The sequence below is a fragment of the Amblyomma americanum genome, chromosome 4 (genome assembly GCF_052857255.1).
Source record: "Amblyomma americanum isolate KBUSLIRL-KWMA chromosome 4, ASM5285725v1, whole genome shotgun sequence".
Lineage (NCBI taxonomy): Eukaryota > Metazoa > Arthropoda > Arachnida > Ixodida > Ixodidae > Amblyomma > Amblyomma americanum.
Genome location: NC_135500.1, coordinates 203,162,090 through 203,187,577, shown reverse-complemented (window position 1 = coordinate 203,187,577; position 25,488 = coordinate 203,162,090). Strand labels below are relative to the sequence as shown.

Here is a 25,488-nt window from a genome sequence, read left to right as displayed (position 1 = left end):
ACTTGCAGAGGTTGTGAATTTTGCTCCCAGCAACAGCATTTTGCATTTTCTTCTCCTTTCTCAAATTACAATTTAAACCTAACTAATTTTGACCCTTTTGGTGTGGAGATCTTCATATTTGGACTGCTGGCATGCCCCTGCGACGGTCGGTAGTTCTTGCTGTGCTTGACTCATATCGGTTACATTGGACACGCTCCTGATGCGGAGCTGTGTCGAGGTATACCGGCACAGGAAGTGGCCCTCTAAATAACCTTTCTCAAGCCTAATTGCATGGTACAGGGCTGCCTGTGCACCTCTGACATGCATGCTGAAAAGGCGTGACGATGGTCGCCGAAAACTATCCCAGCTCCATAGTTTCGGCTCATGGAGGCAGGAAAGCTCAGGATAGGCCCTCCCTGTCTGAGCTGCATGCCAAAAAGTGTGCCAGAAGTCACGCGCTTTGGCCGAAGGCGCAGCCAATATTGACGCTGAGCACAGCGGCGGCGTCTGCTGCATTGTTTGCTGTGCATGCGCAAGCGCACTGAGATGGCAGCTAAGTAGGAGGGTAGCGGGGGCGAGCCTTCACATCCGGCTTCAGAAATGTCACGTAATGGCCTCTCTTGAGTTCTTTCCTTCCTCCATGGTTTCGGTCTTATTTTTCTGAGCTTCGCGCCAATCTGCGATGACAGCAGCTATTGGCCGCATCAGCCAGCCAGCCAAGCACAACTACCTGTTGTTTCGAACACTGATTGGCGTGCTGTTTTTCATTTCTTTTTAGAAGGTGTCATGTAGTTCCAACTCCAATGTGTTTTCCTTGCTTCAGTTCAGTCTGCAAGTTTCTTCATTCTTTAACTGTGCCAAAACTGCAGGCTTGTCATATGCTGTTTCCATTTAGTGCAGAATAGTCTCCATACAGATGATGATGACGTTAGTGAGAGGACTCCACTGCTCCTGCGTCATGCCACTTAGGGGGCCACTGGGACCTTCAAAAATTTGCAGCAGTTTTTTTTCGACATTCCCGACAGCGTGCACCCTGTAAATTGTTTGACAAAACTGCAAAAAATTGTCATAGATGTGCAGTTTTCGTCTCGAAAGCTTTCTAGGAAGCCCAAGTTTTCACCAAATAACTTTACTACTATGGGAATGGTTTTTACCAGTTTTTTGGGGGCCATTTGATAGCTTGAATGTTTATTCCAGTCCCTTGAACACCAAATTAACAGGCTTTTACGGTATCTACCTTCCAGAGTGATCACCCAGCTAATTTCTGAAATAAGAAATACAATGATAGAAATATCTTTCTACGCTTTCCTTGATTTCAAAAGGCTGTTGGTTGTCTTCATAAGCATCCTAACAAGCTCCTTCCTGCTCTCAGCAGGGAGAGTAGTTTTCTCACCTGAACAATTCTGATTGAAATGGCTGCCACCATCTTTGCCATCCACTCAGCCATTTTCAAGATTTGTGTTCTGCGCCCTTCATGTTGCAGGTACCACTGCAGTGTGTGTGGCACGCTCAGGGATGCCCGCCGCACTGTTGCCCTAGCCCAGCCCCCACAGCATCTAATGCTGACGCTTATGCGCTTCTCGTACGACGGAGCCACAGGAACCCGGGCCAAAATCCTTCGGGAGGTGGCCTTCCCTCAGACATTGAAGCTGCCTTCCAACTGTGGCCTGACCAGCCAACAGCAGGCCACCTATGTTCTCTATGCCGTTGTGGTCCATTCGGGCACGTCGGCTGATCGCGGCCACTACTATACCTATGCCCGCTACTCCAGCCAGGTCAGTGGCCACTGTGCACTTTAATAGTGCCTTTTTTCACAAAGCGCCAACTTTGTACGTCACAGTTCACTGCGACCAGGCATGATATTTCATGGTTTAGCTTCTAGCACCTCTTAGTCAATCTGCGAACATGTTGGTGATAATGTTCCAGTGATGCTACTTCCTAGTGGAGAAGAGGGGCGGGGAGGGGAGGGGGCAGAGGAGAGTACAAAAGTGCTGCATGTCTTTTGACTGCTAGTTGGAAGCACAACTTTTAAAATCCCAGTAGGCATACATGAAGTGAAAGTGAGGTGCAAGAGACCAGAGCAGAGTGTTGCCGGTATTATGTTCAGTAGACGAAGCAGTGCAGCAAGAAGTCTGCCAGTGTTTCTGGAATGAAAGAGGGCAGCAATTCTGCCTCACAGGTGGCACTAAAATGCTTCTCTATGTGCGTCCTATGAGCTACAGTAGCAGTGAAAGTGCCGTTCCTATTGAAAGGGTCACCGCAGGATCATTCGTTGTTCTTAGAGAGGCAAATGTTGGATTGTTTTGATAGGAGCCGGCAGGAAACTGCTGTGTTTCTCTGTATGTCGGCACTCTGGGCGACATGACGTCAGATTGTTGTTGACAGGAAACGTGTCCACTTAGAAATTCCTTCCACAATGTCCACTTCTGCAGCTGCGGCCAGTAGGTGTGTGCTAAATGTGATACCCTTGGAAAGGATTATTCCATGATGTGGCCTGTCTTTTCTTCTCTTTCATGCTTGCTGCTCGCAATGTGCTCAAACTGACACCCAGGAGTCACTGTCCCCTCGCAAGTCAGCCTATCGGTCAGGGGCCCCTGATCCACTGTGCAAGCGGTGGTACTTGTTCAATGACAGCCGGGTATCAGCTTCATCGTATGCAAGCCTGCAGGGGTTGACTAGCCGGTTCCCTCAGGACACAGCATACGTACTGTTCTACAGGCAGGTAGACAGTGGCCTGGCTTACCAGGAGGCTGCACCGGGAGACCTGCTGCACTCAAGCCTGCGAGATATGGTTGACATTGACAACGTCAAGTACTTTGAGGTGAGATTGAGGTCTCAGGCATATTGAACTCTAGCCGAGTTTTCGCTGCTTGTGGGGTTTACCAGGTATGGTGTGTTAAGTGGCACTTCGCCCACAAAACGCAAGTTCGGACCAAAGCAAAGTGAAGGCACAGCCAGCGTTCGCAGCGCGCCTGTGCTCTCGCTCTGAAGGAAGGAAGGCGCTGTTATTCGAGAGCACACATGTTTATTACACAGTAAGCTGCATTACAGAACACTGCACTATTCCCCAGACCTCAGTACAACCCAAAGCCCTGCCACAGCACCCAGGAGCGGGCCCGTGGAGCCACGTGCGCAAAGCAGAGACCATACACGCATGACGGCACAGCTAAGGTCGATCACATGCCGCATGGCCAACCAAAGGGTTAAATCGTGCATGACACAACGCAAAGGAGGACGGGGAATGCGCGGAGCACATCTTGGCAACACAGGTCGCACGTTGATAGCCCATTATGCTTGCCACTGGCTTCGAAGGAGCGCTGTAAGACAAAATGTAGCCTGAAAACAAGACTCTTTTAGAAACAGGTAAGTTTTGACACTCACCAGGCATAAGGAATTGCTCTTTTCCCGCCATTTGTTTTGCACCAAATTTCGCCAAGTCAAAATCTACACATGCACTTGCAAAAACACTCATCATACCAACGGCACCTGCTAGCGAAACATAAAAACACGCTGAATTGTTTGTTTGAGCACTGGATAGATGGCAGAACACAAAAAAGTGGCAGATGAGTGTATTGTTGTTTGTTTACGTGCAAAAAAAAAGCACGGTGAGGAAATAGTACATATATGTATCACTGTTTCGCAAAGGTTAAATGAGCCGCATTCTTGGTCCCCCTGGCAAGGCGAACTTTCTGCTGCCGAGTCAGTGGCAGTCTCCCCGTTTATTTCCCCGCTCATGGCCTCTCACCGAAACAGTGCCCCCAAATGTCACCTGGAGTAAGCCAGTGGGGACACAAGGTCGAAGCAGGAAGAATGGCGGGGAGGATGATTTACAGCGGTTCACGAAAGAGCTTTCCTTGGAAAGGAGGATAAGCAGCAGCCGCCTGCATTCCGCTCCCGGACACCTGACGGGAGGTCTCTCTAACGAGCAGAACGGCTGCAGCGGGCGTGCGCTTGGATCACTCAAGAAGCCCAATGCCCACATGCTTCTAAAGGTGCTTGAGGCGCAAGGTAACAGTACATTCGCCGACTGATTTTTCACACTCCCTAGGGACCGTGAAATGTCCGCAAAATCGGGGAGCCGCAAAAATCAAATTGCTAGATGAAAATAACTCTACATTAACTTCTAATTGCTAGTATTGCACAGGAAGGTGTTGTCAGTTCTGTGCCCTTCTAAAGCCTTACGTGACTCAGTCTTGCCATGCATCATGTACAGACAACAGCCTGCGACTGATTTCATGAGCCCAGCATTCAGTGGCTGTTCTGCAGGCAGCACAGGTTGGGAAAAAGTCCCGACGCAAAAGCAAACCCATCACTAAGGGAACTGTGCTTCGTCCGCCGTACAGATGGCCCAAAACTAAACAAAAAGGTGAAGATGACGATAAAGATCAGAAATAACCAGCAAACTGCTGAATTTTTGGTTAGCGAGTATATGTGCATGCGGAGAGTACAGTAAAATCTCTTTAATTCCAACTTCAAGGGACAAGAAAAAATGTTCGAATTATCCAACAGTTTGGATTATCGAATGACCCCGGAAAAACTATAGAGAATTGCTGGCAGCACAGTAAATTTATTTGGTGAAAAACTGGGCAACAGTTGCCCGATCTTAAGATGAGAACAGCACAGTAATGACTGTTTTTCATATTGCCATTAGTGCTTTATTGCATGCATATGGTCTGGAGCATCGGAGCAAAACTCCTTCATAATCGCAAGAGCCTCTCACATCCATCACGGCGCGGCACAGTAGAGCTCCACTGCTACCACGCCAGACCCATCATAAGCGGCGGTGGCGCATGTGAGGAGGCTTCACCACACAAACAGCGAATGGCATGTAATGAGCACACAGTTTCAGCGCAATAAAAAAAAAGCCACATGGACGCAAACGAAGTAAACAGCACCGAAGTGGCATAAAACACCAGCAACAGTGCTCAGATGGGTTAAGTTGGCTGGCAGGCCAAGCCGCCGTCGTTGCACGCTGGCATGAAGCTAAGAAAAGCGAAACTGAAACTAAGCAGTCGCAGTGTCCTTGGATTCGGAGCTGCCTGTTCGTCATCACACCTGCCATTACGCGCACGAAATAGTTGCTTGAGCATCTCTGCAACTTGGAGCTCAGGTTTTGAGTAGGGCTATTTCAACAATTTCTTGCCGCCCTGATTGTACCTGAGCGCAGCCTTCCTTTGGGAGCCCGTTCAAATCAACTGGTGCAAGGCCCATAGCGTCCGACGCCATAGACTTACATGGCTGTTGGCCGGGACTGAGCCAATAGTTTTAATTATCTGGATTTCCAAATTAACGGGGATAGACTTTTACCATTTTCATAAGAAAAAGCAGATGACCAGTGAAATTCGCAGTATGTAGGGGTGTCGGTAAAAGTGCTAGTGGTGATGCTGCCTAGTGACATGAAGTACAAACATCCTGTGCTGCACTAAGTTGTGAGAGCATTTATAAAACAGTCCATAAGCTTTATTGTACAGTGCCTGCACATACCTGTAAATATTAATTCGCTTCCTCATGGAAATCAGTGCCAGCAAACACGTGATGAGGGCCTCTCCTAGTGCTCTCCAATTACGCCTGGCTTGCAATGACCTCAGCGACCTGTCCCAGCAAAACTTAAGTGCTTAGGGGTGGTAATGTTTTTAGGGATTATGTACCACCATCATACAGTCATTGCAGTGGTTATGATGTTTTAGTGCTAAGCACAAGATCGCAGGATTGAATCCCAGCCATGGCAGCGACATTTTGATGGGGGTTAAATCCAAGAATGTAAGCTTGATGTGCGATGTCAGTGCGTATTAAAGAATCCCAAGGGTCAAGATTAATCTTGAGCCCTCCACTGGAGCATCACTTGCAGTCACAGTGCAGCCTCAGGATGTTAACAATCCACTTATCACCATTTAGCATCACCATCTCTGTTATGATGCTGTTTTATCATAACTATAATAATTTTGTGAATGTTGCACATACGGGGTGGTTTGATGTTTACATTCAGCATAACTTTCCCTGGCTCTAGTAGTGCATTGGTATCATTTTTCTGCACTACTTTGTTATGAATTTTTTTAACTTCATGCCATTTTCATGGATCAAAAGTTTGAGGCCTAAGGCTGTGCTACACAATGAAGACTCAGTAGGAAGCAATGTGTTTAAAACTACCTTTCATGTCACTGCTGCTTGCAGGAGCAGGAAGCTAAAAGCAAGCGTGCCCGCTGGTCCTTCAAGACCGGCAACGCTGGCGACTCTTTTGAAGGCGGGCCTTCTCCACCATCTGGTGGGTGTGGCGGCGGCATGGGAGGCGGTGGTCTAAGCAGCTTGCCGCACATGGTTTTCTAGCAGAGAGCCTCGTGTCTCTGTCCCTCTGCTTTGAAGTGCAACAGGTAGCCAAAGAACTGGAAAAAAAAATCACTATTTACATGCTTGCAAGGAGCCTCCAGAATCTTCTCGAAAACTGCAGGATGCAAGACACTCACTCACACTCAGGCATTCTGCCAACGTTCATGCAAGTTGCAAGTTTTCCATCAGCTAGGTTTGCAGTGGCCGACTGCGATAAGCCTGTCATATTGTGATATTCATGTAAATTATTTGTTTTGTTAACAATACTGTACATTATCATGAGTGAATGTGTAACCCTGCTGCTGACTTGTTTTTCAAGTTGAACCTGTACTTCCTAAACAAGTGTGTCTTTTAAGTGTATAAAGGAAACCTTTTCTATCCTGAAAAAAATTGCCGTCCTACGAGTGCAAATAAAATGTCATGTTAAGTGATAGTGGCAGTTCTCTTTCTTTTATTAATCCCTGTTTATGAGTAGTGAGCTTCTGATGGTGGATAGCATTGATACCGTCCCATGGTCTCTAAAGACCACGGAAAGAACAAAGAATTCATTTTTTTTAGCCATTTCCATACTGCTTGCTTGACCATAAAAGATACCACTCCTCTCTTTGCTGCTGAGATAACATTTGTAGCAGATAATGTGTGCATTGGCATGGTAAGAATATGAAATCATTCTAAACTACTAAAAATCGTTCCACCAGCTGCCTGGCAGCAGTATTATCTTCCTTGAGAGGCTTCCGGCTGTTCTTGTCACAGTAGTGTGGGCAACTAGTGAACAAAAGTGGTTATGGTGATCTCGGTATGGTGGCTACATTTCAACGAGGAAACATTTTTCTTCAGCTACGAAGTTTCTGTGGAGCTGAATAGCTTTCCCTTGTAGTCATATGGCTGCGCTTGGGTGGATGCTAATGAGCAATAACTCCCTTATTATGTTTTAAACAACTCCACACGTCACAACCGCTGTTGCTCACAAATACTTCCTCTTAGCATTGATCTTCTTTCCTCTTTTGGTATAATACTGGAGTTGGGAGATCCAATCATGTGGTCATGGTTTTCCCCAGCTGTTGAGATCGGGGTTTATTTTTTCCACAAAGATAAAGTAGAGAGTGGAGAGGGAGTGCTGAGTGTGATGGTTTATGGTTTATGGGGGTTTAATGTTCCAAAGCGACTCAGGCTATGAAGGATAACCAGCAGCAGCGTACGTCACATTGCGGGTTGAAACGAACTGAGGGGTTTGGTCTCCAGTCCATCATACCGTGTGATGACATAGCGCTCCAGAAAGTAAAGGTGGAGTACTGGAGGAGGAGGGTCTGTCGGAGAAAAAAAAAAGTAGTACCTCCTTGTCCTGTGCCTTTCCTCTTCCGTGGGAGCACTTGGTAGAATGGATAGTTGGTCTAGTTGGTATATGTTCATTTTGGATAGAAAACAGCAAGAACAGACGAAAGACAAAGAACAAGGAAACATACAGAGTGCTGACTCGCAACTGCATTTTTTTAATTGAGAAAAACGTATTTATAGCTAATGATCACATGACCTAATAGCTCCCGTGCACATACGCGGAGTACAATCTAAGAACCATATCATAAGTCAATGGCTGAAAACCCGTAAAAATCAAAAACTAACTAAAACATCATGTGTTGTTCAGGAAAGCAATCTCTCTACTAACTATCAATAATAAAGGCTGATAAACTCATTCATCCTGTTTTTTTCGAATATGGTACATGCTTCCATTAACTTCCTTGTCTTACCTCTGTGACGAAATGAAATGCATGTGTGCGGAACTAGAGGTCTGCGCACTTCCTCATTTTCCTTCCTGCAATCCTGGCAGTGCTCCTTTAGAGGGGAATAGGTTGCATTCAAGAGTGATTGAAGATGTGTAGCAGCAGCAGCGGCCTTAACGCAGCAGGAGCAGTGGCAGCCGAATTGAGCTCCCTCGTGCCGGCGTCAAGCGCCATTCAGCTCCACGTCATCATTTGTTCTAGCATTTTCAGTCAGTAAATCAATCATTACCTTCATCGTGCCGGCCTCATACTGATCGGTATGACAGATGTTACCTATGCCGAATATTGATACAGCGGCCGGTTTAACCAATATAAATTTTGTTACAAGAGAGAGGAAGCTTATACATAGCATGAGAAAGAAATTGGATTACGAATTATGCAGCAGTCGTAGGAGAATACCACGTGGTAATCTATGTATCATAATACCTTACGCATCCATGTGTAATAATGCCTTACACATGGACGATCTTTAGTCTCGATTCGCGGCTATGTCTAGACAATTTGTAGCCCCTTCGTCGGGCAAAACACTGCGTAGCACATGAGTATTTTAACGAAACAGCGTTAAAGGCTCCGTTCACCAGAAAATTCGGCGTTGGCATTGTGAGCAAAAAATCACGGGCATGGCTCTGGCAGGTAGTCCCCAGAGAGCAACCTAGGAGGCAGGTGGGCCACCTAAGTCACGTGACCTTGCGGTGCCATCACAACCTCTCCACCAGATATTCAACATAGACTGCCCACAGTGGCTGGTGGCAGGTAAATTAATGATTGGTCACTCGAGAAGAACTACCTAGGCAGCACAAGGCCCACCCATGGGAGCACACTGTACCAGGCGGGGTATAGACTCCCAGGGATCCGTGAACGTAATGCAGAGAATGACCTTCTGCATATACGAGAATTAACCCATTACACTATTGCATCATACCCAAAGCGGAGCTTAAGTGTCCCCTTTAATTTTGTGTAGCAAGACTTGGTGCCCCTGCTGCCAGCGCATAAGAGAAGCGGCGCTGCTAGCGCAGAGTTTGAGGCTGTTATCCTCGTCACTGCGAAAACGGCATGTACGGAGGTGTAGAGTGCAGAGGTGACGTTCTGACACTGCATAATGCGGTGCCAGTATAAGATGGCCATATAGGCGGTGATTATTCAGCAAGAGCGAATCACGTGGTTAGTCAATTTGACACAACTGATGAGAATGAGCGGTAACAGCTGCTACAAGTCACGTTTTATGACAGCCACATCTGCGGCGAGCCTCTAGTTTGAGGTCAAATCAAAGTTTCATCAGCTTTGCATGCGAGAAGTGGAGCTTTCGCTCTGAAAATATGCAAAGCTGGCCAAGATGGCTTTGTACAACTCTGTGTCACTGAGATCTTCATGCAGCGTGCTGTCATTTTATAAACCATATGGCATTCTTACTATAGGTCTCCTGCTACGAAAAAAAACAGCGTCTTGCCACCATAAAAACGCAGCCGCCGCGGTCCGGTTCGAACCCGGGAACTCCTGATCAAAGAAGAAAGAGAAAACTTAAAAGTGAAAGTTGCATTTTGAGGGAAGGCGCTGCTGCGGCGAACACCTGTGGCTCGGTGCTACTAGTGGCGCATGCGCAGTTGTGACCAGGGAGCGAGAGAGAGAAAAAATTCATGTGGATTAGCTGAGCTAATCCAGGATATACAAAGCGAAAGATGTCGGCGTTCACTGTGTTCATTGGCGTTGGCGATGACAATGTTCTAGGCGGCGATGGTTTTGAGGGAAGAAAGGGCGCATAACTGGCCCTTTGGATATGCGGGGACGCCTCATTCGTGCTTTAATACATGTGGCGAGGGTAAGAGAGAGATGTGGCCTAAATGCATTAACGCTGACGGCGTTGTGGCTAACATGCGGCACTGCAGCAATAGCTAGGACGCAGCGTTCATTTGGTGATAAAGTTCTCGCGATCAACCATTAAATGCATGCCACCTCCCAGGGTGGCAGGGATCGAGGGCGCGCTGCCTATCCAGTGTGCGGAACGCAATCAAAGCAGGCTTTTGCAGTTGTACACCAACGCCACGGACATGAAAGCGAGATTGAGGACTCCACTTACCCGCGGAGCCGATTGTGGTATTTCCTTTCGTGAAAACGAACGGCCTTTGCAAAGTTGTCAACACCAGTGAACTCTATGAACGCCGTCGGCTCACTTGTTTTGTTTGGCTTATGAGTAAAGGAAACGGCACAGTAATCGTCTCACATATCTCGGTGGACACCCGAACCGCGCTGTAAAGGAAGGGATAAATGAGGGAGGGAAAGAAGAAAGAGAAAACAAAGCTGGATTTTGAGGAAAGGCGCGGTGCTGCGGCGGAACACCTTTGGCTCGGTGCTACTAGTGGTGCATGCGCTCTAGTGACTAGGGAGCGAGAGAGTAAAATATCCGCGGCCAGGGGCGCGATGTGACGCCATGTACCTCCTCGGAGCACCGCCACGGCGAAATGCAAGTTCGCGGCCAGTAAAGCTTTCGCTTTAAAATTGGTTTCTGGGGAAAGGAAATGGTTAGGGCGCTCGGCTACTGATCCGGAGTTCCCTGGTTCGAACCCGACCGTGGCGTCTGCGTTTTTATGGAGGCAAAACGCTAAGGCGCCCGTGTGCTAGTGTGTTCAAGATCCCCAGGTGGTCGAAATTATTCCGCAGCCCTCCACTACGGTACCTCTTTCTTCCTTCACTCCCTCCTTTGTCCCTTCCCTTACGGCGCGGTTCAGGTGTCCAACGATATATGAGACAGATACTGCGCCATTTCCTTTCCCCGAAAACCAATTATTATTATTATTTCCCCCAAAACCAATTAATTGTTATTACCCAGGTGAAAATTTCCTGCTGGGAATCTGCTGGTCCCAACACTGCTGGGATTTTGGCAGATTCCCAGCAGCTGCTGGGACCAGCAGGAGCTGCTGGGACCAGCAGGCGTTGCTGGGACCAGCAGGAGCTGCTGGGACCAGCAGGCGTTGCTGGGACCAGCAGGCGTTGCTGGGACCAGCAGGCGTTGCTGGGACCAGCAGTTGTTGCTGGGACCAGCAGGCGCTGCTGGGACCAGCAGGTGTTAGTGGGGCCAGCAGGCATTGAAATGAGCTTTGACCTCTCAAAATGTGTGAAAGAATAAGATCAGTAGAAACGAGGCAAATACCACCAACACAGAGCTGTATGGTATTGGTGTCACTTCTATTGTTCTAGTTCCTTCACGCAGAATTCGATGAACCCAAGCTAAACCAACGTGCCAGTTCTGCTCATCCGAGACTGCCGAGCAAACACAGCTCATTGGACACAGGTTCCCACTTGCTGCTTTGACGCATACTAATGCATTACATGTTCTCAACAGCAGGAGAGGGCAAGAAGATCTACTTGTCTTGTGCAGTTTAGCATGTTTATTCTCATGTTATTCTCATGTGAATGGACAGTTCACTGCATATCCTTCCTCTTGGATTTTACGACATCTTGAATCTTCTCGCAGAGGATCCCGTTGATGTTTTTTTACGACGGGGTCCACGTCCACGCCCTTTTGTAGACCCCAGTGCTTGACCGTGGCTGCAAAAAAGTATTTACAACAGTTAATAAGGTGCTGCAGAGATAGCTGCCATATGAAAGGAAGGAGTGGTGTGACAGTAGGATCCAGCAGGTGATTGCAGGGGCATAGTGCACATAACTCCCAACTTGCTATAATAACTAAAGAACTTTAGCCAACTCGCTTCTTGGCCTATAAAGAATTATCATTCACGGTTTCAGATTTAATCTGACGTTTAAAGGTGTCTGATAATTATAAGGCAGCTTATAGCTAAGCAGGCGTACTACTTACCACTTGGCGGCTGTCGCGGCTTTGAGCTGCCAGTGTTTTGCTTCTGGCATCGTCCATATTTTTTTTTTAGCATGGTCTCATCATACTCTGCTTTTTTGGATGCCAGCAGAGTTCGCTTTTGCTTCTAAAGAACGAAAAAACTAAAAACACAGGATGTGCTGCAACAAGCATACACTACAACACATCGCAGGTTAAATTTCACGAGATTGCACAATCAAACAAGATATAACACTGCACAATGCAAGCACACCTTCTTCTTTTGGGCTGCTGTTTCCTCTTCACATGTCTCACTTGAAGAATCATGCGAATCTAGAATTTTTGGCATCGCAAGTCTTTTTGTTTTCATCCTTTCCTGGATTTCTTTCTCCGACTCTGCAGTGAGAAATTCAGACATACACACACATATATTATAGTAACCCAGTTCGCGTGGCAAAATCTCATGCAATTAAGGTGCACAAAACTGAGCCATTACCTCCTAGCATCAGGACTTGGGTGCTGTAGTGACTGCTGTCCTTTCCGTCCAGCGGATCTCTCCAGAACGCGGTATACACAGACCGCGTATTGAAGTCTGTGTTGTTTTTCGGGTTGAAATTCGTAATATCCTTTGCAGGAATCACGTACAACTTCTTATCTATATCGTGCGCGAACCTGACAACGGCAAACATCGCACGTGTCTGTGGAGCGTGATGCACACCAAGGATCACTAATAACTCTGCAAGCGCAGATCAGCCGCAGATTAATTAACTGAATAAGTTCGGATTAGCGAAGTAATTTAAAAAGCTAAAAGCCGCCACAGTATGATAGAACAGAGAAACGGGGATCGATACTCGTCCGTGCACTCCGAGAAGACAGGGAAAAAGGAGAAAAGAAAGGTAAACAAGTACCCAATGTTGCTATCTCCAAAAATCGACGCGACAAACTTCGGACAAGAAAAAAGGTAGTCAGTAAGCAAGTTTTTCAAAACTGGTTTAAAACAGCACAATTGATACACAGTTACTTATTAAGTTTTAGTGGCATGTTCATGTAATTAAATGTGCTAATTTACTCGTAGATCAGTTCAATGAGCTCTTGAAGGATAGCCACATCGGCATTTTCACCAGTCCAGGTTGTCTAAATCCAATCCAAATCCAACTAGACGCTTCGTTCTCGACGACTGTAGTGCAGTGAACTAGTATATTTTCCGTAACTGTAGGGCCTCCTGCAAAATAGGCTAGGACACGAGTTTTTTTTTTTTTTTTGTAAGGGCCGCCCGATACAAAGAGAAAGCCCCATATCCAAATCCTGCAGCAGCAACAGCAATCCCCGCCTAGTGCTTCTCTTCGGTCGACGTTCAAGTGCTATTCGGATGGTGGCCGTGGTATTATTGTCACAGTTAGCTGAAAGAATGGGCCGCAGGAATAAGCGGTACCGGCGTTGTCTTGACCCAGGCAGCGATGCTGGTCTTCCGACTTCCACCAGAAGTTATCTTCGGATGTCTGCGCACCCACCGTCTCCAGCTGAAGGGCCTACGCGGTAATCGTCGCCAGTGCAAGGGGATACGCACCCGACGTCAACAGCGCAAGGATCTCCGCGGCCGCCACCATCGCCAGCGCAAGGATTTACACGCTAACTTCGCCAGAGCAAGGTCCTACGCGGTCATCTTCACCAGCGCTGACATCACCACAGGCCACGCATCATGATGGGGATGATTATGGCAGCAGCTATAATTGGTCAGGTCCTACGGAAACTCCTACATCGTCGAGCAATCACACGCAACTGCCTGACTTTTCCGAGCACCCTGAGACGTCAGATCAGACGCAATGCAGTGATTTAACTGTTGAGGACTTCCTTGCACTGACTGTGAATTTTGCCATCGAGTATGGATTGTCTTGGAAGGCAATCAAAGCGCTTCAAAGACTGATATTATATATTCTTGATAGGCATGATCTTCCATTGACGAAGTATCGTTTTAAGAAAAGCGTTGGAGTTGGAATTCACAAGGCGAAGTTCCACTTTTACTGCTAGCCGTGCATGGAGCTTGTCGCAGAAGCTTGTCACTGTGTTTCTTTATTTAGTTACACCTGTCTCCCAATAAATACTCAAGTTTCAAGCGCTGAAGCAGTTGCCAAATGGCTATTAATACACACCTTCTGAATGAAACTAGTCATGTCTAGTTGGTTTCCAACTAGCTAGGTCATCTGGTCCAATACACGCCAGGTTGAATTCCCAGCTGATCAGCTTTTCTCCAGGCAAGTAAATAATAATCTCAATATAAACCCGGTTTCTTCTCTACTAAGACCAGTAGAACCCTTCTGACGACCGGCTACTTGATTTTAAAAGCAACAATATGTTTCAGTTGACCGAGTACAAAACCAGCAGGTTTACTGCTGGGACCAGTTGATCGAGTACAAAACCAGCAAGGTTGCTGCTGGGACCAATCCGCCAACACAAAACCAGCAAGTGGTGCTGCTGGGACCAGCAGACTCAGACATCAAAACCAGCAAGGTTGCTGCTGGGACCAGTTCCCAACACAAAACCAGCAAGTAGTGCTGCTGGGACCAGCAGGTTCAGACCAAAACCAGCAAGTGGGCTGCTGGGACCAGCAGGCCCAGACCGAAACCAGCAAAGTTGCTGCTGGGACCAGTACAAACCAGCAGATTCCCAGCAGGAAATTTTCACCTGGGTATTAAAGGAAATGGCGCAGTGTCTCATATCTCGGCGGACACCTGAACCGCGCAGTAAGGGAAGGGATAAAGGAGTGACTGAGAGAAGAAAGGAAGAAAGAGGGGACGCGTAGCGGAGGGCCGCGGAGTAATTTCAACCACCTGGGGATCTTTAACGTGCATTGACATCGCACAGCTCACTGGCGCCTTTTGCGTTTCGCCTCCATCGAAACGCGGTCGGGTTCGAACCCGGGTCCTCCGGATCGGTAGCCGAGCGCTCTAACCACTGAGCCACCGCGGCGTGTTTCCGGTAGCGAATCGAAATTCCGCCGCCTCTCGTTCGAACGCTTCGTACAGTGTTCGGCATTGACCAGTGGTGTAACAAGATGCAGTGTGTGCACATGTTTTAGAGCGCAGTTCTTAGGCGCTCGTTCCCGGTTTGAGCTGCGTGCCTCGCCGTCGTTGGCGTAACTGAGCACGGAGGACAAAAGAAGGCGATAGCGGCGAGAGCGCCAGGAAGAAAGGGCACCGGATGGTACGGCGGTAGCGAGAAGGCAGGTTGCGCGGTGGAGGCCCGCGGCAGCAGAGTAGCGCGCGACGTCGTCTGCTTGCCGATGACGTCATGACGAAGGCATGCAGCGAGCGCGTCGCAAGCATAGTTTCTTATTTACCCAGAGGGAAAGCTGGCGGCGCTGCAGTTCATCCACCATGGAGAGGCGCGAGAATGCCAGGAAGACAAGGTTTCTTTCTTGATTTGGCTCTTGTTGAGCATAAAACGTGGATTCAGCCATAAAAATACGGGTCTTCTCGAGGCAAACCTCGAAAAAATGCTGTGAAGGTTTCCATACCAGCCTGACACCGAACTTTCACTTGGTTTAAATCTATATAAGAACTGAAAAACGCAGTATCGAAATAACTTAATAGCGCGCAGAGGAGACGACCAACGTTTGTAGATAATGTTGCAGAAAAGGGCATCGCTATAGTGCTGGGCCAACTACCGATTTCGAGGTACAATCCACGCTTTCTGCCTAACACTAGCCAAGCCAAACACGAAACGTCTTCCTTCTGGTATTCCCGCGGTGGATGCAGTGCTTTTTTAAGAAAGTCATATAGACGGTGGCATCAGCTGTCCCTCTATGTAATATTAAGAAACTATTAGGTTGCAGCTGCAATATGAACGCTTGTCCCGCCATAGGTCGTTACTAAGCAAGCAACAATGAATTGTTTGTTTTGTACCGAGCTTAGTAGATGGCGCCACTGAGTTGCCCGGTGCTTTTGTCGGCATCTGGAGTAGCGGCTCGACTCGCGAGTGGCGCCCGTGTTGGCCGTGCCGACGAGCATCTTCGCGCGTGTGTGTGTATCCTGAGTGAAGGCTGTTTTATGTGTTTGCGTGTGTTGGGCCAAGGGAAAAGAAAGAAAAGATACGGGCGCAGTTTCACTGCCAGCTCCTGTCAAATCGTCGGTGTGAGCAGTGACAGAACCACTCCGGATATGGCACGACGGAAAGTGAGCTCGATGCGGCGGTGCCCATCGTAGTGACGTACCGTGCGAATGTGTGCTACATGGCGAAAGCTTACAGCCCTCCGCGACGATACTCCCCGCGCCGACGGCTCCATGCCCCTTCGGGACGTTCCCTATGACCATTCAACGGTATAAAAAGTAAGTTAACGCTTCCGTTCGTGTCCTGCAGGATATCGAATCTTTCGAGTGCCTCGCAATCTCCGAGGCTGTCAAACGCGAGCATCTCTGCACAGTAATTAGCGCTGCGACGGTCTGGGCTGCGACGCTGCTTGCAGCCCATTGTAGTGCACTCCGCTGCAGCTGCTCAATCAAAACGAGATCAACCGTCACCAGTGTCTCCGGTATCGGTCAAGAGCGATGGTAACGGCGAGGAAGCTGGTGCTCTAGCCTCTCCTTTGCTGTGTGAACCTCAGAGCTTCGTAAATTTTTGCTGCCTCGGATGTCTGCGCGCGCTGCTTTCATAAGGCATGGAATCCGCTGCTGGCTGCACGGAGACAGACGTATGCGGATCAGACGCCGCGCTGCTCCCGATGCGCGAAGTCGGTGTTCGGCCAGTGCGCTGCCTGGGATGCACATCGCAGTACTCTTGCAAGCCCGGAAAAGAATTTTTGGCGTGGTCGGCTGCGCGCTATCAGATGGGTTGCTCCGATGCGAGCTCTCCCAGACAACGATAAAAAGCTTGGCAGCCCTGTCGCCGCGCTGGGTTTTGCTCCGACGTCTACTGACCGCATTCACTGCTGCCATTAAGTTGATCATCGCGTGGCCTGTCAGATGTAATTTCGATCGGCTGCCTGTTACGATGCAGTCTGGGTCGGCTTTGCGCCGTTTCCTGTTAACGGGTACAGAATTTAAGCTTGGTTCCATGTGGTACGTTTTGTTTTGCTTGTCATCGCCGAAGGGGACAGGTGGTGTTACGCGCAACGTCACCGTAATTACTCTTCAAATATGTTTTAGGAAAGCGTAAAGTGTATTCATTTTTCGTGCCGCAGTAAGCTTCAGCTGCATAGGAGACTCCAGGGAGAATTGGACATTCGGCGACCGTCCGTTGCTCGTCAGTTACGAAGAGCATAGGCGGCCGAGACAGCGAAATTGACCCACTTGGCTCTGGAGGTCGCAGAAAAGTAGTCGCCTCAAAAGGCGCTTCGCCGACATGTGCTTTTATTTTCTTTACGTAATTTTCTTGTAATCTTTCGCCTTGATCTGCTCTCTCGGCAAGTTCGTTTCACGAACCCCGTATGTAGCCATGACGAATACGAAGCAGCTGCTCGGGAATTTAATCGTGTTAAATAATTCCTGAGCCGTTTGGAGACAGGTAACTGTGAAAGCGGTCGTGCGTCATTGGTTGTCATTTATTAAACTTTCCACACCCTGAGGAAATTGAAAGGGCACGCAAAGTTCTATGTAATCTTTTTTCGGGTGGTCAGTCGTATACCGGCCGGCCGTCCAGCTATTGATTGCCCTGTCTGGTTCATAACGGCGGTGAAAGAGAGCTGGATGATTCATGCGGCGGCAGTTTTACGTGGCCTAAATTGGGCACACGTCGAAAGCGCGAACGCTCTGTTTAGCACAGCTTTTGAACCATGGTGCCTGCCATGCGAGCTGATAAGTCTCTCTTTCGGCAGTAAGTGCCTTGATGGCCTCAGGCACTAAACATTTTCAAGGTCACTCCTGTAAGGCTCTTTGTGCGGTGATTTAAGCGCAGTGCCTTCATTTCTTCCTTGCAATCGTTAAGCAATAAAATACAGTGCCTAGAATAGCTTGTTTTACACACACACACAAAGAAATTCATGCTTCGACAGCCGCAAGTCTCCTTTGGAGATATCGGCTAGGGTGAATCGTGAGTATTAGCGAGGGATCCTTATTACATCAATGTCCACCATTCTGTTCCGAACGTCATTTTTTGTGTTCCATTGCAGACCGCGAGTAAACCTCGGCATGACGGTCGTAAAATTAAGTCCCTCCAAAGGAGAACACGCATCGAATCCAGCAACACGTACTATTTATTTGGCGTCTTTTCTTTGCTTCTTTTTGTTTTAGCGAGTGGCTCGCTTATTGGCCTCATTTCACGGCAGATACCAACTGGCACTCCACTCCTGACCCGCGACCTTTTCTTCGTCTAGCCTTTTGTATTATTTTACTTTCTGCCTGGATGCAGGATTACTTTTGGCACTGTACATACTGTACCAGCGCGGACCGCGCCGTGATCAGAATTCAAAGCCGCCGCCGGAGATAGGGGGTTCTTCTGCTTCTGGCTCTTCTGCCGCCCTCCCTTCCCGTCCTCTTTTATTCTTCCTGCTGCTGCTGGCCACGGCGTTATGTAAAAGGCTCGAAAAGCGGCGGCAGCGCAAGAAGCGGATCTGCGCGAATGCGGTTAGCTCGGCGACCTTGAAGGGGACGCGTTCTCGCTTCGCTTGTCCAAGGCGAAGGAAGCTGTGTGTGTCTCGGCCGCGGCGTTGCGACAAGCGGACGACTCCGCCCGCAGCAGCCGGGTCCCCTCGCACCTCCGGATGTGTGTGCGGAAGTGTTAGGGGCTCATTACAGATGCTCGTCGCGGCCGCCAAAGCTCTCTCCCCCTCTCTCACCTCTCACTCCCAGCACTGACGGCCGTGGAGAGAGGATGTGCTACAAGAAAAAAAGGGGGGGGGGGGAGCGTGCATTCAATCTGCCGCAATTAATGACCCTGAAACTCAGTTCCGCGCCGCTCGCTTTTTATCTTTTTATTCCTTGCCCCCCACCCACCCAGCTTTCGCGTCTGAGGCACTCTCGACGTTCCTTCGATGACGGGGGGCATGGCGAAAGAGGGCGCCGAGTGAGAAAGTGCAGGCGACATACTCCAGCGTCTTAATTATGAGAATGATCGGCTGTGCCGTTGCAGGACGTGTATGTAGGCGGCGCTGAATCACTGGCATGCACTCCTTTTTTTCGGAGACGCGTTTTTCCAAAAGGTGGAAATTTTGTTCCCAGCTTCCAACAATTTCAAAAGTGGGGCCTGGCGATTTGCGGCACAAGTGGTGGGGCAGTAATGAGTGCATCCATAGGGGTGCTTATATGTATTGTTTGTGTGCATTGTCATGAGGGAACCCTTGCGGGTTCTGAAAGTTTATCTGACCTAGTCGCTGACTGCTATTTTGTAACGGAAGCTACATTGACCACGAACGAACTCGCAGTTTAATAATAGTAATAATAATAATAATTGGTTTTGGGGAAAGAAAATGGCGCAGTATCTGTCTCATATATCGTTGGACACCTGAACCGCGCCGTAAGGGAAGGGATAAAGGAGGGAGTGAAAGAAGAAAGGAAGAAAGAGGTGCCGTAGTGGAGGGCTCCGGAATAATTTCGCCGTGCTCGCATTCCCACCGTGCTCGAGTTCCCACCGTGCTCGCACCGCACCACCTGGCGAACCACGTGACAACTAACCAGACAAACGTGGACTTGCAGTCAAGATTAACGAAGGCTAACCAAGCTTTGCCTTAGCTTTCGCTACGTATATCCTGGCATAACCGAGCTGAGCCACTGCCAATTTTTCGTTTCCGCATGGTGTTTGCACAGAGACGACGCTTGCTGAATGAATAAAAAACGACTTAGCTGGCGTGTAAAAAGTCGCGCACTTCGCGCCTGATTTCTTGAAGATTGAAGTGGGTGCTTCAGGGGCGATATGGTTGGCACAGCGCAGATATGCTCGCTTTGCCGCCGCGGTGGCTCAGTGGTTAGGGCGCTCGACTACTGATCCGGAGTTCCCGGGTTCGAACCCGACCGCGGCGGCTGCGTTTTTATGGAGGAAACGCTAAGGCGCCCGTGTGCTGTGCGATGTCAGTGCACGTTAAAGATCCCCAGGTGGTCGAAATTATTCCGGAGCCCTCCACTACGGCACCTATCTCTTCCTTTCTTCTTTCACTCCCTCCCATATCCCTTCCCTTACGGTGCGGTTCAGGTGTCCAACGATATATGAGACAGATACTGCGCCATTTCCTTTCCCCCAAAACCAATTATTATTATTAATTTTCCCACACGGCGCGGTTGAGGTGTCCGCCAAGGAGTGAGACAGTTACTGCGCCTTTAGTCTTCATCGATCGCCGTATCTTAAAAGTGCTGCCGGGCCAACCACGTCACACCCACCAGTCAGGCGTCACTGGGTGTGGTTCGTGCGCTTGTCTTCCACGCATGGGCCAGCCATTGGTGACGGTCGGTGACCTTTAACAGCTGTTCGACCTCGGAGCCGAGTGGCGCCTGAGCTGCATTATCTGGGCTGGGCGGAGGAAAGAGCCCCGTGCGATAAGATTACTTCCTGGACGGGCCTCGCTGAGTGACGTCACGATTCTTATCGTTCGCTCGTTTGAAATCCCCCGAGCTTGGTGCGGATACGAACCCTTCGGTTCGCTCGCTATTGTTTTTGCGTAGTTCCAGACGTTTTTTTTGTAGTTTGTTTCTTTTTTATTTTATATTCGACGGGCTTTCATTAGTCTGATATTCTTTAGCAGTCCCGCGGAATTTATAGAGGCCGGTGCCTGATTGGGGCTGCGTAAAAAAAATTGCCTTCACCGTTGTCTGGTCGATGAGTCTGTCTGATTTAATCGCGAGCCCAGGGAACACCGGTAATCGACTACTGTCGGTTTCTGACTTCCACGTCTAGTCTTCCAGAACGTGAAGTTTTACGCAGTTTTCGTGCAATGCTTCGCTCTGTCACGCACCCGTTATCGTTTTTGTGACGTGTATAGGCGGATGCTTTTATCGATTCGGCTTACATTTACGTGTCGCTGAACGAAGCGGTGATAGGACGGAGAGACGTCTGTCTTGTATCGAGCCGGAGCTCTAATCTTCAAGTATACCGTCCCCGCCGTGAGTGGGCAGCTGACGAACGAGCTGCGCGCATTTCCCTGGCTCTTGTCACGCATGAATCAGCGAACGAGTTGTCCGTGCGCCTACTTATTGGGCCTGTCGTTCGCAAGCATGGAGTTACCCCGTAAGAGCAACACCGTGCAGTGTCTTGTCCCGCGTGGCTTAAATGCTGTGTGGCTCGTGCTTCGGCGTTGCCCAGGTTTCGAGGAGCGAAATTCGGAGACACACAGGCGAACTACGTGGTCAGACGTGGGATCTCGGCTGTTTGAATGAATGATCGGGGCGGCGTAAATAGTCGGACCCGTGGGGTGTAGCGGAACCTCGACACAGTGGACGATTTAGCCATGAAGGAGCGCAGGTGAGTCTGCCCTGACTGGAGATATATATCGACAGGGCGACGTATCGATTGATTCGTCGGAAAATTTGTTTAGCTTTGGTCTGCCTTGGGAATTCGGGGCTGTGGTTGAAGAAATAAGTTAATATGAAGCTGTCATTGCTTGTTGCGACTTCTATAGAAGATGCATGAGTTTGACGTTTCGGAAATGGGTGGCATGCTGTACCGCCGCGCTGTCACTCGCTTAGTTCGTTTGTGGTCCGGCCGTTTGCAGTGCCATTTCTTAGATGGGCTGCGTATCTGGCTTTGTGGTGACGAGCGAGCCGTATGTGTCGAGTGACTGCCGTGACTGCGTATACATAGCTGTTAGCCTGGATACAGCCATGGTCTCTGCCCGTGCGGTTCATAGACATTTTGTTGTTGTCTTCAACATGAGAAACAAGGCCGCTAGGTTCCTCGCGTTTATCATCAGGTGGTGTCCGCCGCAATCTGCACCATCATCATCGTCTTCACCACTGCCAAAACGTTGCCACCGTCACGGAACTTAGAGGGCCTAAAAAAAAACAGTACAGTACTGTTTTTAGCGTACAATAGCTATCCTTAGGCGACGTACGGTGAAGTACAGTCGCGTTCATTATTAACTGCAACACACTGGCGGCGACCGTGGTGCGGTTTGTGGTTTATGGTGGTCGAAATTATTCCGGAGCCCTCCACTACGGCACTTCTTTCTTCTTTTACTCCCTCCTTTATCCCTTCCCTTATGGCGCGATTCAGGTGTCCGCCGAGATGTGAGACAGGTACTGCGCCATTTCCTTTCCCTACAACCAATTTTCAGTCGAATGTGCTCTGCAGCACGCCGCAAGAAAGCCCTACCACCCTTCCGAGCGGAAAGCGTTGCTGCGCGAACGAGAACCTAGACGAATGCTTTCTTTCTTGTTTCATGTACTTCTCTTCAGTATTTTGTTCGCGATGGTATTTTATTCGAGTAATTGATCAGTCGTCCCGAAAATGAGTGCTCTGTACGAAAATTAATACGATCGCTGCTAGATGTGCAACCTTTCACCTTTTCGCCGCGGTGGCTCAGTGGTTGTGCTCGGCTGCTGACCCGAAAGACGCGGGTTCGACCCCGTCCGCGGCGGTCGGAATTTCGATGGAGGCGAAATTCTAGAGGCCCGTGTACTGTGCGATGTCAGTGCACGTTAAAGAGCCTCAGGTGGTCGAAATTTCTGGGGCCCTTCGCTACGGCACCCATCATAGCCTGGGTCGCTTCGGGACGTTAAACCCCCATAGACCGAACCAAACCTTTTCGCCATCACCTGGGCTCGGCCTCTGCTACGTGCAGGAATAATAATAATAATTGGTTTTGGGGGAAATGAAATGGCGCAGTATCTGTCTCATATATCGTTGGACACCTGAACCGCGCCGTAGGGGAGGGGATAAAGGAGGGAGTGAAAGAAGAAAGGAAGAGAGGTGCCGTAGTGGAGGGCTCCGGAATAATTTCGACCACCTGGGGATGTTTAACGTGCACTGACATCGCACAGCACACGGGCGCCTTAGCTTTTTTTCCTCCATAAAAACGCAGCCGCCGCGGTCGGGTTCGAACCCGGGAACTCCGGATCAGTAGCCGAGCGCCCTTGCCACTGAGCCACCGCGGCGGGTCGTGGAGGAAGCTTCGCGACCACATCTGGGGTGTTTCTGGTTGCTCGCGGCGCGGCTCTGTTCAGTCTGCAAGAGTCCTCGTTTTCCAAGCTCTCTCTGTCTCTGCAGTCTCGTTGTTGCGGCGGTGAGCAGCGCTTGGCGTGGCCTTCTTTCTACAGCCGGCTGCCCACTCTGATTACCCAGCGCCAGTAGCCTTGTGCGCTGCTGTTTTTGTTTCTGCAAGCTGAAGTGAGATGCGAATAGACCGCTCAGCGTAAACGGGAAATTGTGTGTGCCCGTTCCTACGTACACAGAGATATGGAACGCCTCAGTGGGTAACTTTTCGCGCGCACTTTTGTTGTAGAGGCTGCTGTGCATGCAGCCGCTGGCAACACAAATGCCACGCAAGCAGTCGGCATTGGCGGAGATGGGTGGCCTTTGCTGCGCTGCACCCAACTAAGTTGAGACGCTCCTGCTTGCGTTGTGGGCGCGGACGACCGTCTGCTCGGTTTACGCTGACTCGATCCCTCCCCTCTTTCTCTTTCTTTCGACCTTTATAGCAGGAATAAGAGAAATAAACCAGGCAGTGTAAGGCGGTTTGTGGTTGGCATGTGTGCTGCACAAAAGTGGTGCCGTTTTGAGGCGAGACGTTTTTTTTTTTTTCGCCGCTGTTGTGTGCTGTAGTAGGCGTCACCGCGATCATTACAATGCTGTCGCGAATTCGCCTGTGAGATTGTTGCGGGCAGTCGCAAAAGAAAAAAAAATCTACAGTGAAACTTGAAATGTTACAAAAAAGAGATGCCGCCACCGTCTGGAAGACGTTGAAGTAACGAGAGTTAGCTGTTAGCTGTTTATTAGAATTGATATGAATGAAATTAAAGTGAGGTACACAAATGGAAATACGAGTCTGACATCTTGGATTTTGTAAGTGACGACACCAGTCTATCACCAGTTGGATATATCAGTGACCTCACCAATCAGTCACCAATTCGATATACTAATGACGTCACCAATCAATCACCAATTGGGTTGCTATATCGGTTTACTATGGGGGCCGCCATCTTGAATTCCTCGGACTTTGAAACAATTCACGCCGAAGGGAGGTGGTAGCAGACCCCAAGAAATCGAGAAACGCGATGAGTAAGAGCTAACGCTCTTAAAACAAAATAATCTTGAGTGAAACCTTAAAGGGACACTGAGGAGAAATTTAAGTTGGCTTGTATCGATAGAAAAGCAGCTCCTGATCACAAAAACGCCACTCTTACTGAAAACAAAGCTCTTGTAATGTAGAAAATAGCAAGAACCAAAATACAGGTATCGCCGCCACAGGCCAATCTCGCAAGTACAAGCGTGATGACTTCCTAGGACAAGAGGCGCCACCTTGGAGGAATTTTCCTTACTTCATGAACGGCGCGAATCTCTGAGGCTGGCAAAGGAAGGTTGCGCATCGCATCGCTAGCCGTCAGAAATCACGGAGTCTGCGTTTACGTCACATGTCACGTCACTACGTTCTGAGACGTCATAAGAGTTGCCGTGGCGTCATAAGAGTTCCCTGAGTTTGAATCAGAGCGGCGGGAAAAACTTTTTCATCTTCGAATCCAAATTTCTTTGAAATAAATGCATCCTTCGCTCATGAATAAGCGGAAACGAAGCCATGAAATGCCGAAGTATCAGATTTTGCTAACAAAAAAAAATTCATAGAGTTCTCCTCAGTGTCCCTTTAAAGGTTACAAAAATGAACCCGACCATAGCAGTCAACCGATGTTCGTGTATGTACCCCGCACTTCGCGATCAGTAATTCTTGAAAAAAAAAAAAATGTGTCGAGTTATGCGAGCGTGAATGCATGTGGCAGTTGCCCTCGTCCGAGCCTCCTTTATGGCGACTGTCGTCTCGGGTCTTGTCCTCAGTCGCTTTGACGAGCGAGAGCGCTTGCCGCTGCTTCGCCGCCTCGTTGTTTAGCTCCCTGCCCTGCGCATGAGCGCGCGCAGTGTTGAAACGCCGAGAGCCCTGCGTGGCACGCGTGTCGCAACACTGGCGTCAAAACGCCGTCTCGTCTCGGGGCGTCTGCTCGCTAGGATCATCGTCTCGCTCTGCACAACTAGCGCCTCGTGCTGGCTAAGGAGCTGCGCTACTGTTCGGGTGTCGAGGATTCCCCCGACGGTCGCCTCCTGTGACGACGGTCGCCGACACAGCTCGCCGCCGCTGCCGTGACACCCTTCGCTCCACGCGGTGACTCAATGGCAGCTGAGCGCGAGGTCGCGAAGGTCACGGGGTCGACCCCCGCCCGCGTTTTGAGGGAGTTGATATGCAAGGCGCCCGTGTACTGTGCAGTGTCAGTGCACGTTGTGAGACGATTGTGTTTTGTTTGCTGTGAAAAATATATGCAAAGATGTACAGTTGTGCCTCGTTTTCTACTGTGACTGAATATGTGCATAGATGGTGACTTCTGGAGTGGACTGTGTGGATTGATTGTGTGCATAGATAGTGACTGAGGGAGAGAATGTGTGCTATTATAAGAGACTGTGCGCTTAGCGGGGTAGATGCGGCATTGTTAATATCGAAGGGACGCTGCGGTGGAGCAATTGCCGGCAGACAAAGCAAGGCTAACCCCACCTGTAGCATTC

General features: G+C 49.2%; 2 protein-coding genes and 1 long non-coding RNA gene across 5 annotated transcripts in view; 2 read left to right on the top strand and 1 right to left on the bottom strand.

Annotated features, from left to right (window-relative positions):
- Positions 1 to 6,736, top strand: part of DUBAI (Deubiquitinating apoptotic inhibitor) — a 28,370-nt gene extending 21,634 nt beyond the window's left edge. For both annotated transcript variants that reach the window (XM_077663019.1, XM_077663018.1), the window contains exons 14-16: positions 1,463 to 1,754; positions 2,531 to 2,800; positions 6,151 to 6,736. In XM_077663019.1, the coding sequence (XP_077519145.1) occupies positions 1,463 to 1,754; positions 2,531 to 2,800; positions 6,151 to 6,303 (715 nt within the window). In that variant the 3' untranslated portion in view covers positions 6,304 to 6,736. The remainder of the gene's footprint in view (positions 1 to 1,462; positions 1,755 to 2,530; positions 2,801 to 6,150) is intronic.
- Positions 6,737 to 10,906: 4,170 nt separating this feature from the next.
- Positions 10,907 to 12,731, bottom strand: LOC144127518 (uncharacterized). The gene is made up of 3 exons (XR_013313535.1): positions 12,365 to 12,731; positions 11,893 to 12,264; positions 10,907 to 11,624 (listed from the first exon to the last, which is right to left on the bottom strand). It is a non-coding gene; the product is annotated as an uncharacterized LOC144127518 (long non-coding RNA).
- A 3,102-nt stretch (positions 12,732 to 15,833) lies between these two features.
- Positions 15,834 to 25,488, top strand: part of LOC144129104 (uncharacterized) — a 68,134-nt gene continuing 58,479 nt past the window's right edge. Inside the window, exon 1 of one of the 2 annotated variants that reach the window (XM_077663013.1) lies at positions 15,834 to 16,193. The gene's annotated coding sequence lies outside the window, so the exon portion shown is untranslated. Of the gene's footprint in view, positions 16,194 to 20,843; positions 21,250 to 25,488 lie in introns of those variants that run through there. The other variant, XM_077663014.1, reaches the window with a different exon arrangement.